The 13601-nt window shown below is 50.4% G+C and overlaps 1 protein-coding gene across 11 annotated transcripts in view; it reads left to right on the top strand.

The window, feature by feature from the left end:
- Positions 1 to 13601, top strand: part of DHRS12 (dehydrogenase/reductase 12) — a 41309-nt gene that overhangs the window by 22867 nt on the left and 4841 nt on the right. For 9 of the 11 annotated variants that reach the window (XR_014070613.1, XR_014070611.1, XM_081547620.1 and 6 more), the window contains 2 exons: positions 11063 to 11124; positions 12373 to 12477. Coding sequence is in view for 9 of the 11 variants with exons in the window: in XM_081547620.1 (XP_081403746.1) it covers positions 11063 to 11124; positions 12373 to 12477 (167 nt within the window). In the remaining 2 variants the exon portion in view is untranslated. Of the gene's footprint in view, positions 1 to 11062; positions 11125 to 12372; positions 12504 to 13601 lie in introns of all 11 variants that reach the window. The other 2 variants (XM_081547616.1, XM_081547619.1) reach the window with 2 other exon arrangements.

Genomic DNA, 13601 nt, shown 5'->3' with positions numbered 1-13601 from the left:
CTCTGTCTGAGTCCTAGGAAATTGCTGGCTGCCTTTCTAATACAAAACATGTTTTCTCGGCCCGATTATGCAACACGGGTTAGGTTGTTTTCTATTTTCTAAGATTCAGTTGAGCCACTAGAAATACCTCCAGTCCTCAGGCAAACGTCAGTAGATTCCTGATAACCCTGAGGACAGGATGACACTAGAGACTGCAGAATTCATCACCAGGTCCTAAGGGTTTGGAAACCCTTAGGTTTGGTGGAGGATCACTGAGATGCTGTCAGAGCCCGTGGCTGCATGTGGCTCCGCATGACAATATCATAGTACATGAATTAGATACAGTTTGGAAATCACTTTTCTTCTCCTTTTGTGGGTGTGGGTGGGGCCTGGAGAGGTTTTCATCGTTCACTCTCCCGGGGAACAAAAAGGAACTGCCTGGGGTAGCTTTGTGGGGAGATGAAGCGTGGAGGTGAAGTGATCTCATGAGACAGATTCTGTTGGGTTGCTGTTCTCACTCCTGGGTTTTGGGTCTTCTCCAAGCATATACATTTTGCCTGTTAGCATTCAGTGGCATTAACAGTCTGCAAGGAGGGAAGACAGATGTGGGGAGGGGGCGGTGGTGCTTGGCTGAGTGCTGTGCTGGCAGCCGGCCACAGCCTGAGCTCGAGCCGATTAAAACTCTCACCCACGTCTCAGCCCCTCTCACCCACGGGGCACAAGACGAGGACGCTGTCCACGTCCTCCAGAACTGCTGTGTCATCAATTAATTGGCTGTAATAAACAGGCGGGGTGCTTCAGCCCTTTGGTAGAAGGTGGGGAAGTTCCGTTGAGGTCATTTTGGAAGGCCATACATACATCGTGTGTGCGTGCGTGTGTGTGCTGTCGCTTCCAGTCATGTCCTCCTCTGCGACCCTATGAATGGTAGCCTGCTAGGCTCCTCTGTCCAGGGGATTCTCCAGGCAAGAATACTGGAGTGGGTTGCCACGCCCACCTCCAGGGGATCTTTGTGACCCAGGGATTGAGCCTGAGTCTCCTGTGGCTCCTGCATTACAGGCAGATTCTTCACCACTGAGCCACTGGGGAAGCCCATACATACATCAGTGTACAGTAAATGTTCACGTTCTGTTCACTTCACATTCTGTTATCTGGAGCTCTCTACTGCTGGCATAGATCCACACCCAGTGGGAAATGCTACTAAAAGCAGGGACCCACGGTCCAGAAACACCTTCATATGTTTTTGTTGTTTACTCACTAAGTCACGTCTGACTTTTTGCGACTCCATGGACTGTAGCCTGCCAGGCTCCTCTGTCCATGGGATTTCCCAGGCAAGAATACTGGAGTGGGTTGCCATTTCCTTCTCCAGGGTATCTTCCCAACCCAGGAGTTGAACCTGCATCTCCTGCGTTGACAGGCAGATTCTTTACTGATGAGCCACCAGGGAAGCCCACACCTTAATATAATAGCGATGATACTAATGGTAATAATGCACACACTGGACACTTTCCATGTGCCAGGGCTGCACTGTTTTTCCTGAATTATCTCACTCAGTCCTCCTAAGAACTCTACAGATTTCACAGACAAGGAAACAGGGTCAGAAATAGTTTGAAACCAGAGTCTATGACTCGCCTTCCTAAATAAAGGACAATAAAATTATAGTTGGTACATTTTTGCTATAGGGTTGGATCTGTCAGCTCTTGCTACATAACAAATATTCCCCAGATCTCTGAGGCACACAATAATAAGCATGTATTTCTTGCTGACTCTTATGCAGGTCTGTTGGGTGGACTAACCTTAGCTGGGCTCAGCAGGGTATCTCAGCAAATAGGGTCTACATTATGTTCCAAATTCTTGCATCCTCCTAGGACCATTAGGCTGGCCAGAGTATGTTCCAGCAGCAATAACAGAAGCCCAAGTGTGCAAGCACTTTGCATGTCCCTGCTTGCTTCAGATCTGCTAACATCCAACCACTAATGCAAGTCATTTCACAGAGCCCTGAATCAAAGGTCAGGGAAACACATTCCTTCCAGGAAGGTGGGGAAGAGGAGGTGAATATTGTCAAACAATAATCTGCAACAAGGGTCTATTTTATTACATTCTAATTCTTTGGAAATGGGTCCTCTGAGTTAAGGATGTGGTAACTGTTAGCCTGAAATGTTTAATGAACAAAATATTTTGTCTGTTCAGTAAACATTTATAGAGCACACACTGTAAGCTGTGGTCAGTGATAAGGATTCAGAAATTATAGGGACTCTTGGTCCAATGAGCGAATCAGACACATAAACAATTTCAGTAACTATACAGTAAGTTCCCTTTTCATCCATGAAGGGAGCTGGGGTCCAGACCCCGGGGAGGCAGACAACAGTACTTCTGAGGGATATCCCTCAGACACTGAATGTATTTGGCACCAGGCAGTCTCACTTGTCGATAATCCTTGGTTCCTGAAACCTTCCAGCTCCCAAACCTTCAAGATTCCCAGAGAGACACAGTACCTGGGAATAGTAAGCACTATAGCAATGTCAGGTAATATTTTTGTAACACCCAAATCCCTTAACCTGGAATTGTAGTCCTTTGTTATCATACCTCCCCTATCCTCCCAGACATACTTCCATTGCTTCCCAACATGGATCCTCTGCCGGTGCATTATTATTTTAAAAAATATTTATTTATTTGACTGTGCTGGGTCTTAGTTGCTGCCATGTGGGATCTAGTTCCCTGACCAGGGATTGCACTTGGGCCCCATGCTTTGCACACTCTGAGTCTTAGCCACTGGACCCTCAGGGAAGTCCCCAGTCAGCCCATTACTAGACACCTCCATGCTTTTATCTCTGAGGCTCTTCTGCCTGGAATGTCCCCTTCCTGGCTCACTTTCACTTCTCTGTGACTCATTTGAGAGCATCCCTAGCCTGGAGCTTGGTCAGGGGTCCTGCTCTTGGCTCCCAGAGCACTCTCTGTGGCTCTGTCTTAGCACTATAGAAGTCACCCATCAATAGGTGGTTTCTAGTAAAGGGCATGAGTCACTGAGGGCAGGCACTGCTCAGCCTGTGATCCAGCTCCTCCAGCGATGTGTGCAAACTGCCTCAACCTCCCCAAGCCTCATATCCCCATTCTGTAAAATGGGATCATGATACCTTTACAGGCTAGAGGCGAGGGTTAAAGAAGGAGTTGGAAGCTATGTTCCCAGGAGAAATCACATGTTCACACAAAAACATGTGCACTAATGTTTATAGCTACTTTATTTTTATTCATCATCACCCTAAACTGAAGACAACCCAGATGTCCTTCAGCTGGCGAATAAACTGTGGTACTTGCACAGCACAGGATGCTGTGCCACAAGAAAAAGGAACAAAACATGGACATTCGCAGCAATATGGATCAATCTTCAACGCACTGGGAAAAATCAAGCTAGACTTGAAAGGATGCATCATACGATTCTGTTTACATGATGTTCTGGGGACTGGGAACAGATTAGTGGTTGCTGGGGGTTAGGGATGCAAGGAGGGTGTGACCACAAAGAGTCCAGGTGACTGTGAGGGAATATTTGGGGCGATGGATGGTTCTGAATCACTGTACAATGTAATGCATAGTTAGTTACCCAACCTTCTGCATTGGCAAAAGCGCATAGAGCTTACACACTCACACACACACACATACACACACAGAGTTTCACTGTATGTAAAAATATATAAGGTAAAGCAAAAAGAAAGGACAGCATCTTAGCTTTGGGCACAGTGAGTCTGTTTCTTGGTAAGAAGCAGATCCTTTACTACGATGGATTTGAGGTACCCTCCTCGGTAATCCATGCGCTCCTAGAAAGGGCACTGTTTTCTCTCCAGCTTGGAGCAGAGGTCACCCCGCTCAGGCCTGGGGACAGCTGGCTAGGAGGACACACAGTGGCACCTTCCATGCGAGCGGTGCTGTGCAGAGGTCGGGGTCAGAGTCCCAAAAGTCAGAGGTCATTCACCCATCAGCTTTGGTTTGCTGCTGCTATTGAGGCTGCTTGGGATGAGGCAGAAAAACCTTCTAGAGTTGAGTCCCTGGGCCATGGTGTGCCTGGACCCCCCCACCTGCCCTGCCTGCCTCTCCAGGGTGGTACCTGAGCCACTGCAGCACCCAGGGTGGGGTGATCTCTCCCGGGCCCCCGGGGACCACTCTCCTACTCTCCCAGCCAAGGAGCACTGGCCCCAATCCAGGGAGCCAGCGAGGTGCCCGGCCTCGTCCTGTCCTGGGGCCTCAGAACCTTTCTGATGATCTGGTTGGGTTCCATGGGTATTTTTCAAGGAGTGCTACCCACAGCCATTTGAGCAAGTGCTCGTTTGAGGAATCTTAAAAACAAAATCCCAATTAAGCACCTTCATGCTTTTAATGAGCCCGCGCTCTCCCTGCTGTAAAGCAGGAGCTTTCACTGTGTCCCAGGTGTAGTAGCAACAGCCTCCCTCTCGGATGTGACAGCAGGGAGTGGATTCAGTCGTCCTGCACCAAAACACTGGCTTAGCCTCTAGCATCCTGATGCGTGGGCCTCCCTGGTGGCTCAGGGCTTAAGAATCTGCCTGCAATGCAGGAGACGCGGGTTTGATCCCTGTGTCGGGAAGATCCCCTGGAGGGGGGCATGGCAACCCACTCCAGTGTTCTTGCCTGGGAAGTCCCATGGACAGAGGAGCCTGTTGGGCTACAGTCCACAGGGTCCCAAAGAGTAGGACATGACTGAGCGACTAAACAAGAGTCCTGAGGCTCAGACTTCGGATGGCCTGGGAAGGACAAGGAAGTGATGACATTTTCACCTCTGTGTGTGACCTGGAGCCCAAGACAGGTGCCAGAACCTCCCCACCCCCAGATGGCTCCTTCCCATTAGAGCTCACAGAGGTCTGTCCCCACGTTTAAACAAGGCTCTTTGGCTGCTCTCAGCTTCACCCAGCCTTGAGTGAGCCGTCCACCCCCGGGCTCTTTGCACAGACTGTACCCCACGCCTGGACACCCTCCTTCCCACCCCTGCCCTCTCCCAGTCCTCCACCGGCTTCCTCCCGCCTCTCCTCTCAATCTTAGCTCAGACGTCATCTCGTCGATACTGTGGCTCTGATGCGCCCCCCACCCCACCCCGAGTGCTCACAGCAGTCCACACACTTCCGCACAGCACTGGCCTCACTGCGGGTGTAGGTTCATTTCATGATAACGCGTTAATGCCTGGTGAACACCCCGCGGCAAGGATCCCTCACAGTACTTAGTACTGGGTCTGGCATTTAAAGGGCCTTCCCCCGTGGCTCAGGGGTAAAGAATCTGCAGTATGGGAGACACAGGAGACACGGGTTCAATCCCTGGGTCAGAAAGATCCCCTGGAGGAGGGCATGGCAACCCACTCCCGTATTCTTGCCTGGAGAGTCCCACGGACAGAGGAGCCTGGTGGGCTACAGTCCATGGGGTCGCAAAGAGTTGGATACAACTGAAGCGACTTAGCACACATACATTTAAACCGTGGAACTGGAAGTGGCAGGGAGAGGGGGAAGTGGAGGTTGGGGGCACGGGGAAAAGATCTGACACCCCTCACTGCTGTCTGACCCCAAGCCAAGAGTAAATACCCCACGGGAAGTTGATGACTTGAATTATCTTGCTTATTACTGAGAGCAGGTCTCAGCTTGAGTCCTGCTTCCTCATTTTCTCTGGGACTCTGTGCTGCCAGCTTTCCCGGTAATATGATCTTTGAAATGGTCTTTATATAATTTGTAAAGTGAGTGTGTGAGGCCCCGGGGCTCACTATGGGATGTTTGTGTTACTGTACCCGTGGGACAAGTACCGAATGGTATTCACCATGCAGCTGTCTGCTCCTTTAAAATCCACACCAGTAACTTCCCAGGGGTAGAAGGACAGTTATTTTCCCCAGCAGATAGTACAATTGGTAAAGCATGAACCCAAATATACCCACCTAGTAACCAAAATGACTTTAATTCAAGCTGGTTTTAAAGGTTTCTTTTAATAGAATCTCCAGTCAGTTCTCTGTGCTAAATGTGAACGCTGCAGTATATTTTTCTCATCAAACAATTATGTTAATGCTATTGAAATATATCATACCCATGCTATGGTACGGTTTCAGGGGCACCATAAATTTAATATTTGGATGGAACTGTGGTTTCCGGAACGCTTTAAGAGGACTACGCATCTCTCCTTCAGCTTCGCCCGGCTTGACACAGTTTAGCATCCCTTCCTAATTAGCTTATAGAGAGAGATTTGCTTCAAGTCATGTACCCTTGTCATAAAGGTCCTTGTTGCCGTATTTAGAAGACTGTGTCCAACATAAATCCACTCCCAAATCTCCTCCTCATAATGAACCTCCATCTACATAATGAGTTCCTTGGAAGGAAGGCATTGTGTAAATTTAAAATACTAATGAGTCATAATGATAATGAATTATTTTCCTTATTACTGGGAGCAGGACTCAGCTTGGGCACATTATCCCATGGCCAAAGGTGTCTTCCCTACACCCCGGCCTGCTTCCCCCAGGAGCCCAGACTCTAAAATAGCGTCTCCTTTTTATTTTTTTTTTCTTTCCACATCAAAGCTCAGAATCCCCAAAATGTCCCTGGTCTTAGTCAGTCAGTCTCAGAGGAACAGAAGTTACAGAACTGGTTCACATTAGGACTGAAATGACCAAAGACACCCATAGCTGTTTCCAGCAGAGCTCTGCCTATACCTTTCTCATGAGCTGATGGCACAGGTGAATGGGGGGGTTTTCTAGCTAAGACAAGCCCAGTGTCTCAGGGATTGTCTGGTTACCAGGAGCAGGAACCCACTCAAGCTGACTAAACAGAATTGATTTCCTGGAGGGGGATGCAAGGATGGCCTTCACGGAACTCAGTGGTGGAGGCACAGCTGGGCTTTGGGGGGTGTCAGGGACAGGATAGGAGAACATGAGGACCGGGTGAACTTCCCCTGTTTATCTGGGGCCGTTGTCCACAGACTCCATCCCAGCCCTCCCCGTGTCTGCTTGTCTACATCCACGGGCCAAATATGGGGGCCGCTGAGTCAAGGGTCCTGTGTCCACATGCTTGGAGGGAGAGTTCGACTGGCACAGCTTGAATCAGGAAGAAGAGAAAGTGTTGGTCGCTCAGTCGTGTCCGACTTTTGCAACCTCATGGACTGTAGCCCACCAGGCTCCTCTGTTCATGGAATTCTCCAGGCAAGAATACTGGAGCCATTTCCTTCTCCAGGCGATCTTCCTGACCCAGGGATCAAACCCAGGTCTCCTGCTAAGGTCGGGGTCACCTCTAACTCAGTCTGCTCTGCCCATATGGTCGAGGCCACATGGCTCAAACGACAGCGCCAGGCCCAAGGTCACGACTCGGTGTGTGTTGTGATAAACAGGATGTGGGGCCACCCCTAAGGGTTCGGGGGCACATTTCTGGAAGAAGTCCACCATGCCAGGCTGAGGAGTTTTCTGCTTAGTCTGGTTGGGAGCCTGGAGCCTTGAAGGACTTTGGGGCAGGAGAGTGGCATTGGCGCCTGTGTTCACAGCAGGCCTGTGGTAGGATCTGTGAGCTGGGCGAGGAGCTCCTGGAGCCAAGTTTATCCCCAGGGAGCAGTGACTTGCAGACAAGGGACTCGTTCCTGCTTCCTTGGCACTGCAGTAGGCTGGGACTCTGTGGTTTAATGACTCAAAGAAAGGGAGATTAAAAAGAAAAGAAAGATTTGCCATCTGTTTTCCACTCTGCATGGACTTGCTGGGAACTTGGAAAAGTCACAGAACCTCTTTGGGATTGTCTTAATTCCAATTCTTTTCATTAAAAAATATATAAATATATACATGAAGTGAAAGTGTTAGTCGCTCAGTCGTGTTCAACTCTTTGTGACCCCATGGACTGTAGCCGCCAGGCTCTTCTGTCCATGGGATTCTCCAGGCAAGAATACTGGAGTCGGTAGCCATTCCCTTCACCAGGGGATCTTCCACACCCAGGGATTGACCCTGGATCTCCTGCATTGCAGGCAGATTCTTTACCATCTGAGTCACCAAGGGACCCCAAGTATATACATACATATTGCTCATACATTTTTATGTTATTAATTGAGCAGATTTTTTTAAAATTTCTTATTGGCTTTAATCAGAGATTCATAAAATTAGGGAGCATCCGTTTAGCAGTAGATGGGGCATGAAAAAGCTGTACAAGGCTAGAAATTTTATAGGCAGAAGGGAACAGGAACAAGGAAGTTATACAGGGCATTTAGCAGATTTTTCTTGTGTTTCTCTTTGCTGGCCTGAAAAGATGCGGAAGGTACATAGGAGGGGCCTCAGAAGGGAGGCTAGGAGGCTGGAGGATTCTAAATCGCCTATGACCGGAAAGAGAGGCTTCATCTCCTTCTGAGGGAGGAGAAATGCTTGCTGCATGTGAAGAGCGACACATGTGTTTTGAGCTGATAAAGCTGGAGACACAGGAGGCAAAAAATGTGCACGATGGCTCAGATCTGCTTGGGGGTATAGCTGGGCCCCAGGAAGTAGGGTGGGGGACTTAGAATGAGGGAGAATTTTTTTTTTTTAATTGGAGTATAGTCGCTTTACAATGTTGTTAGTGTCTGCTGTACAACAACATGGATCAGCCATATACACATATATCCCCACCCTCTTGAATCTCCTCCCCAACCCCCACCATCCTCCCCTTCTAGGTCATCACTGAGCCCTGAGATCACTGAGATGAGTACTCTGCGATGACCTGCAGGGAGATCTTTTTTTTTTTTAAGATAGAAGAGGCCCCGGAAGTCCTGTTGTTAAAAACTGCAGTTTCTCCAGGAGTTTTCAGAAAGCACCTACTACCTGGCTGTGCCCTATAGCTGAGGATGAATGGCCCAGCTAATCATCCTACAGGGTAACTCTGAAAGTGAAAGCGTCAGTCCTTCAGTCCTGTCCAACTCTTTTGTGACCCCATGGACTGTAGCCTGCCAGCTCCTCTGCCCATGAAATGCTCCAAGCAAGAATACTTGAATGGGTTGCCATTTCCTTTCTCCAGGGGATCTTCCCGACCCAGGGATTGAACCCGTGTCTCCTGCATTGCAGGCAGATTCTTGACCAGGGAGCCACCAGGGAAACCCCACAGGGTAACTCTACTAGCATCTAAATGGATACAGCAAATTCTTGCAGAGGATGAAGCAGAAAACAAAACACATCACTGTCTCCTGGGTTGCGGGGAGAGGTGCAGAGGGGCCCCCCAGCTCTCATCCATCCTGGAGGTGTGCTGGTCGGCGGCATGAGCAAGTCTGATCCTGGAGGGGAGCAGTGGAGCCTCTCAAGGAGGGGGTGAAGCCTTCCGCGTGGAACCTGCTTCCAGCTTTCCTTTCCTTTCCACCAAGGAGTCATTTATGACTATCCGTTGTGGCAGGGCTGATAGCTTTTGGCAGAAGTCCTTTCTACCTCTTGCAAATTAAATCACAGAGAGAGTCACCAACAGTGAGTGCAAAGGAAGGGTTTAAGGCTACCGCATGGAAGCGAACAGCTGTCAGAGACCCAGTGTTCACCAGACGTTAAAAATCATGAATATTAAAAAAAAACAAACACGAATATTAACAAGACTGGCCCCTCCAGCAACGATTTGGGGTATGGAGAACTGAGAATGCTGTGTGAGGTGACAGGCACAACTGAGAATCGCTAATAATAATAGTAACAATGATAAAGAAATAAAATGGCAACAACCAGTACGCACAGAGAGCATTCCAGTTCGCACGCACAAACCCTCTGATCCCAGGAGGTGGGCTGGCCAGCTGTCGTCTCCTTTTTGCAAGTAAAGAAACCCAAGGCCGAACTGCTCTGTCGACCTGCCCCTGGTCGCACCGCTGGCAAGTGCCAGCCAGGACTCAAATCCAGACTCCTGGCTCCCCCAGTGCCCTCCCCACGCTGCCAGGCTGCTCCTGTGAGCTTGGGTGCAGGGTGGGGCAGCTGCTGGGCTCCAGGTAGTGGGCAGAGCTGGTCAGGCAGGAACTGAGGAGTGACTCAGGAAAGAGCCCAGGGCTTTCATTTAAACCCCCCGCCACCCCTTAACACGAGGTGATATATGTTCATTGTTTGGGGGAAAAAATACAGATAAGCATAAGGACATAGACGTAACCTGGTGGCTCAGACCGTGAAGAATGCCCCTGCAGTGCAGAAGACCGGGGTTCGATCCCTGGGTTGGGAAGATCCCCTGGAGGAGGAAACGGCAACCCACTCCAGTATTCCTGTCTGGAGAATCCCATGGGCAGAGGAGCCTGGCGGGCTACAGTCCACAGGATTGAAAAGAGTCGGACACGACTGAGAAACTAACACTTACAGACATAATTGTCCACTCAGAGAGAAGCATTTTAAACATTTTAGCGCACCAAAATATCATCCTTGCAGATACTTTTTCCTCATTTTGACCCATCTTTCCTCACAAAAATGGAATTCTGTTCTTCCTGCCATTGCATAATGCTTCATTCCGTATACTGTGAATATCTTTCCATGTCAAATAACACTTCAACAATATTTTTCTCATTTCATTAAAATGTTATATATGTGGCTTTTATGATTACAGAAATAATCATAAGAGTCTATGCTCGTTGTAAAAATATTCAAATTTCAGACCTTACAGAACTGTCCAGTAAAGGAAAGAAATGTTTTACTTAATCCCACCCTTGGGGCCTAAGCCGTGTTGCTACAATTCATGTTTCCTCTTCATATTTTTCCATGTACAGGCTAGACATAATGAACATGTGTGTCTATATACATTTTTTTTCCTCCTCAAAGTGGGTTCACAGACTGTTGTGCAGTTTGCTTTTTTTCTTCCTCTGGTGTGGACATCTTTTCGTCTCAGTCTCTGAGGTTCTAAGGCATCTTTGTTCCAATCCTGGGGAAACCCCCGTGAGGCTGGAGAAGAGACAGGCTAGTGAGTAATAGCAACACAGGGCTGGTTCCAGTGTTGAAATAAAAACCTTCCGAGAGGAGGAGACTGTGGCTCAGGCAGCCACTTGCCGTTCACCTGGAGGAAACAGGTAAGGGTGCCACCTCACCTCCACCCCAGGGCCATCTAATAGGCGGGGTCCCGAGGCCCCCGATGGCCCCGCGAGACCTCACGAATGCTCTGTGCCCCACCAGGTGTGTATGTTCTCACGACTGCCCTGATCCCTGTCTTGGAGAAAGAACACGACCCCAGAGTGGTGAGTTGATGCTGGGGATGTCCTGTAAGTCAGCAACTCTGTTCCGGATGGGAAATCAGTGGTCCTACATTTGCGGCCCCGACTGTCCCGAGGTGAGGGCATGCTGTCCACGTCCACAGTGAGGGCCAAATTCAGTTCCCTGGGTCCCTGGGCCTTGAGGTTTGATAACCTGAGATCCGGCAGTGGTGCGCCAGACCAGGCAGCGTCCAGGTGGGTCTGGGGAGTTGCTGATGCAGCAGGCAGGGGTCCAGGCCAAGGTGAGGGTCGGCCTGGGGCTTTGTCCCATGGACACACATTCTTGCGGCGCTCCGGAGGCATGGCCTGGGCTTCCAGGATGCTCCTTCTGGCAGTAGAGGCTTCCTGGGAGCCAGCTGTCAACCCCGCCCCCTCGTGCTCCTCCACGTCCCCTGCTCCTGCCTCTCATCCTGGTTGGGTGGTTGCACAGAGCCCATGAAAAGGGAGGCAGAGCCATGCAAAGAGCCACGTTCAAGACCCCAGCCCTCACTGAAGTCTCTTCCCCAAAGTCATCCGAGAGTTGGCAAAGCATTGGCAAAGGGGGGAGAGGGAGGAGGCAGGCAGGGGTGGGTGGGTATACTTCCTGGAGAACTTGCCACTTGAGCGGGAGGGGACAGCTATGGAGTTAACGGCTAATGGGTTAACGTGACAGAAATGAGAGGTCAGGAAGAGGGTGGTCTATGCAGGCTATCTTCTCTCTGCTGTGGAGGTGGTGGGGGGCAAATAATGACCTCCCCGGACCCCCGAGGCCCAGGTCCCAGTTCCTGGGACTGTGTCACCTTGACCTGGCAGAAGGGACTCTGCAGATGTGATTAAGTCAAGGATCATGAGATGGGGGTTGAGGGTGGTTTCGTGGATTATCCAGGTGGGCCATTGCAGCCCCAGGGGTCCTCAGAAGAGGGCCCGTGTCAGAGGAGATGTGAGCATGGAAGCAGAGGTGGTTAGGGTGGTGCGGCCACAAACCGAGGCATGCAAGTGGCCTCCGGAAGCCGGAGAAGCCAAGGAATGAATTCCCCCCTCAAACTGCCACAAGGTCTCTGCTGACACTTCGATTTTAGCCCCACAAGACACATTTCAGACCTCTGACTTCCAGAGCTGGAGGGAATTCACCTGCGCTTTTGTAAGCCTCTTAGTTTGTGGTCATTTGTCACAAGAGCAATAAGAAACCAATAGACGGAGAAGAGGGATGGGAAGGTATTACGAACTTTTCTTCACAATCTCCGTTTACTGCAGATAACAGTGTCCTCTGGAGGAATGTTGGTTCAGAAACTGAACACCGATGACCTCCAGTCAGAAAGGATGGCGTTCGATGGCACCATGGTCTATGCACAGAACAAAGTAAGCGAGGGACTATTCTTAAGACGGTCACCTGGGCTCTTTTCCATGGAAGGCTTATTTTGGGATACACGCTAGCTTGGATCTAATTCCCAGAGCACCTGAATGTCCCTCACAGGAGAGAGAATCCTCTTCTCCATCAGAAGCCCAGCTCAGCTCTGCCCAGGCCAGGGTGGGCGTGCGGGGCTTCAGCTCACCCCGAGGAGGAGCCACAAAAGCTGCCACCTCTCTTCCCGAGTTTCTCAGACCCACAAAGAGGGTGGTAAGAGCAGGTGATTCCCCACAGCAGGACCCAGCAGAGGTTCCTTGTCCTGCGTGGCTCAGAGGGGAAACGGGCCCAGGGGGTCCGTTCTCTCTCCCTGGGCAGCCCCTGCTCACTGGCTGGACAGATGCCACCAGAACCGCGCTGGGTTTCTGGCTCCCTTTGTGGGGTGTGCACTCAGTTGCTTCAGTCATGTCCAACTCTTTGAGACCCCCATGAACTGTAGCCCGCCAGGCTCCTCTGTACAAGGGATTCTCCAGGCAAGAATACTGGGGTGGGTTGTCATGCCCTCCTCCAGGGCATCTTCCCGACCCAGGAATCGAACCTGTGTCTCTCATGTCTCCTGCACTGGCAGGTGGATTCTCTACCACTAGCGCCACCTAGGAAGCCCCACTGAGGGGCATGCACATCTAATTCTGAAGACATGAAAGCGCAGAGGTCTGGTCTCATGCCCACACGGAACAGAAAGTTCTGTGTCTCAGCTTATCACAGCTGTTCTAGGAGCCAGCTGTATACCTGCCACATTCACGGTTCCTGCCCTTCAGTTCACCTGGTGAGGGCTCCCTGGTGGTTTGTGAAGCTGCCCTCACCCACAGCTTTCCCTCTTGTTCAGAGGAGAGTCCTGTCCCACCCCCCTCCCTCACTTCTGCGCCCCGTGTACCCCGGTTCTCTGCCCCACTTTTGCTCACCAAACCCCAGACCAGCTCCTGGTGGGTGACTTCTCATGACTCAACATCCCTACAATCAGAGGCACCAGACTTCTTCACGGATTTTCCAGGGAACATGGGAACAAAGCACTCACTCCATAAATGGGGCCCAGGTGGAGCTCTTTGTAAAATGTAATCAAACTGCGCTGGGAGGGGGC

The sequence above is a fragment of the Giraffa tippelskirchi genome, chromosome 12, assembly GCF_054371585.1.
Source record: "Giraffa tippelskirchi isolate mGirTip1 chromosome 12, T2T-mGirTip1v1.2.pri, whole genome shotgun sequence".
In the NCBI taxonomy this organism is placed as follows: Eukaryota; Metazoa; Chordata; class Mammalia; order Artiodactyla; family Giraffidae; genus Giraffa; species Giraffa tippelskirchi.
Note: the sequence above shows the minus strand (reverse complement) of the source record. Positions and strands in the feature narration are given on the sequence as shown.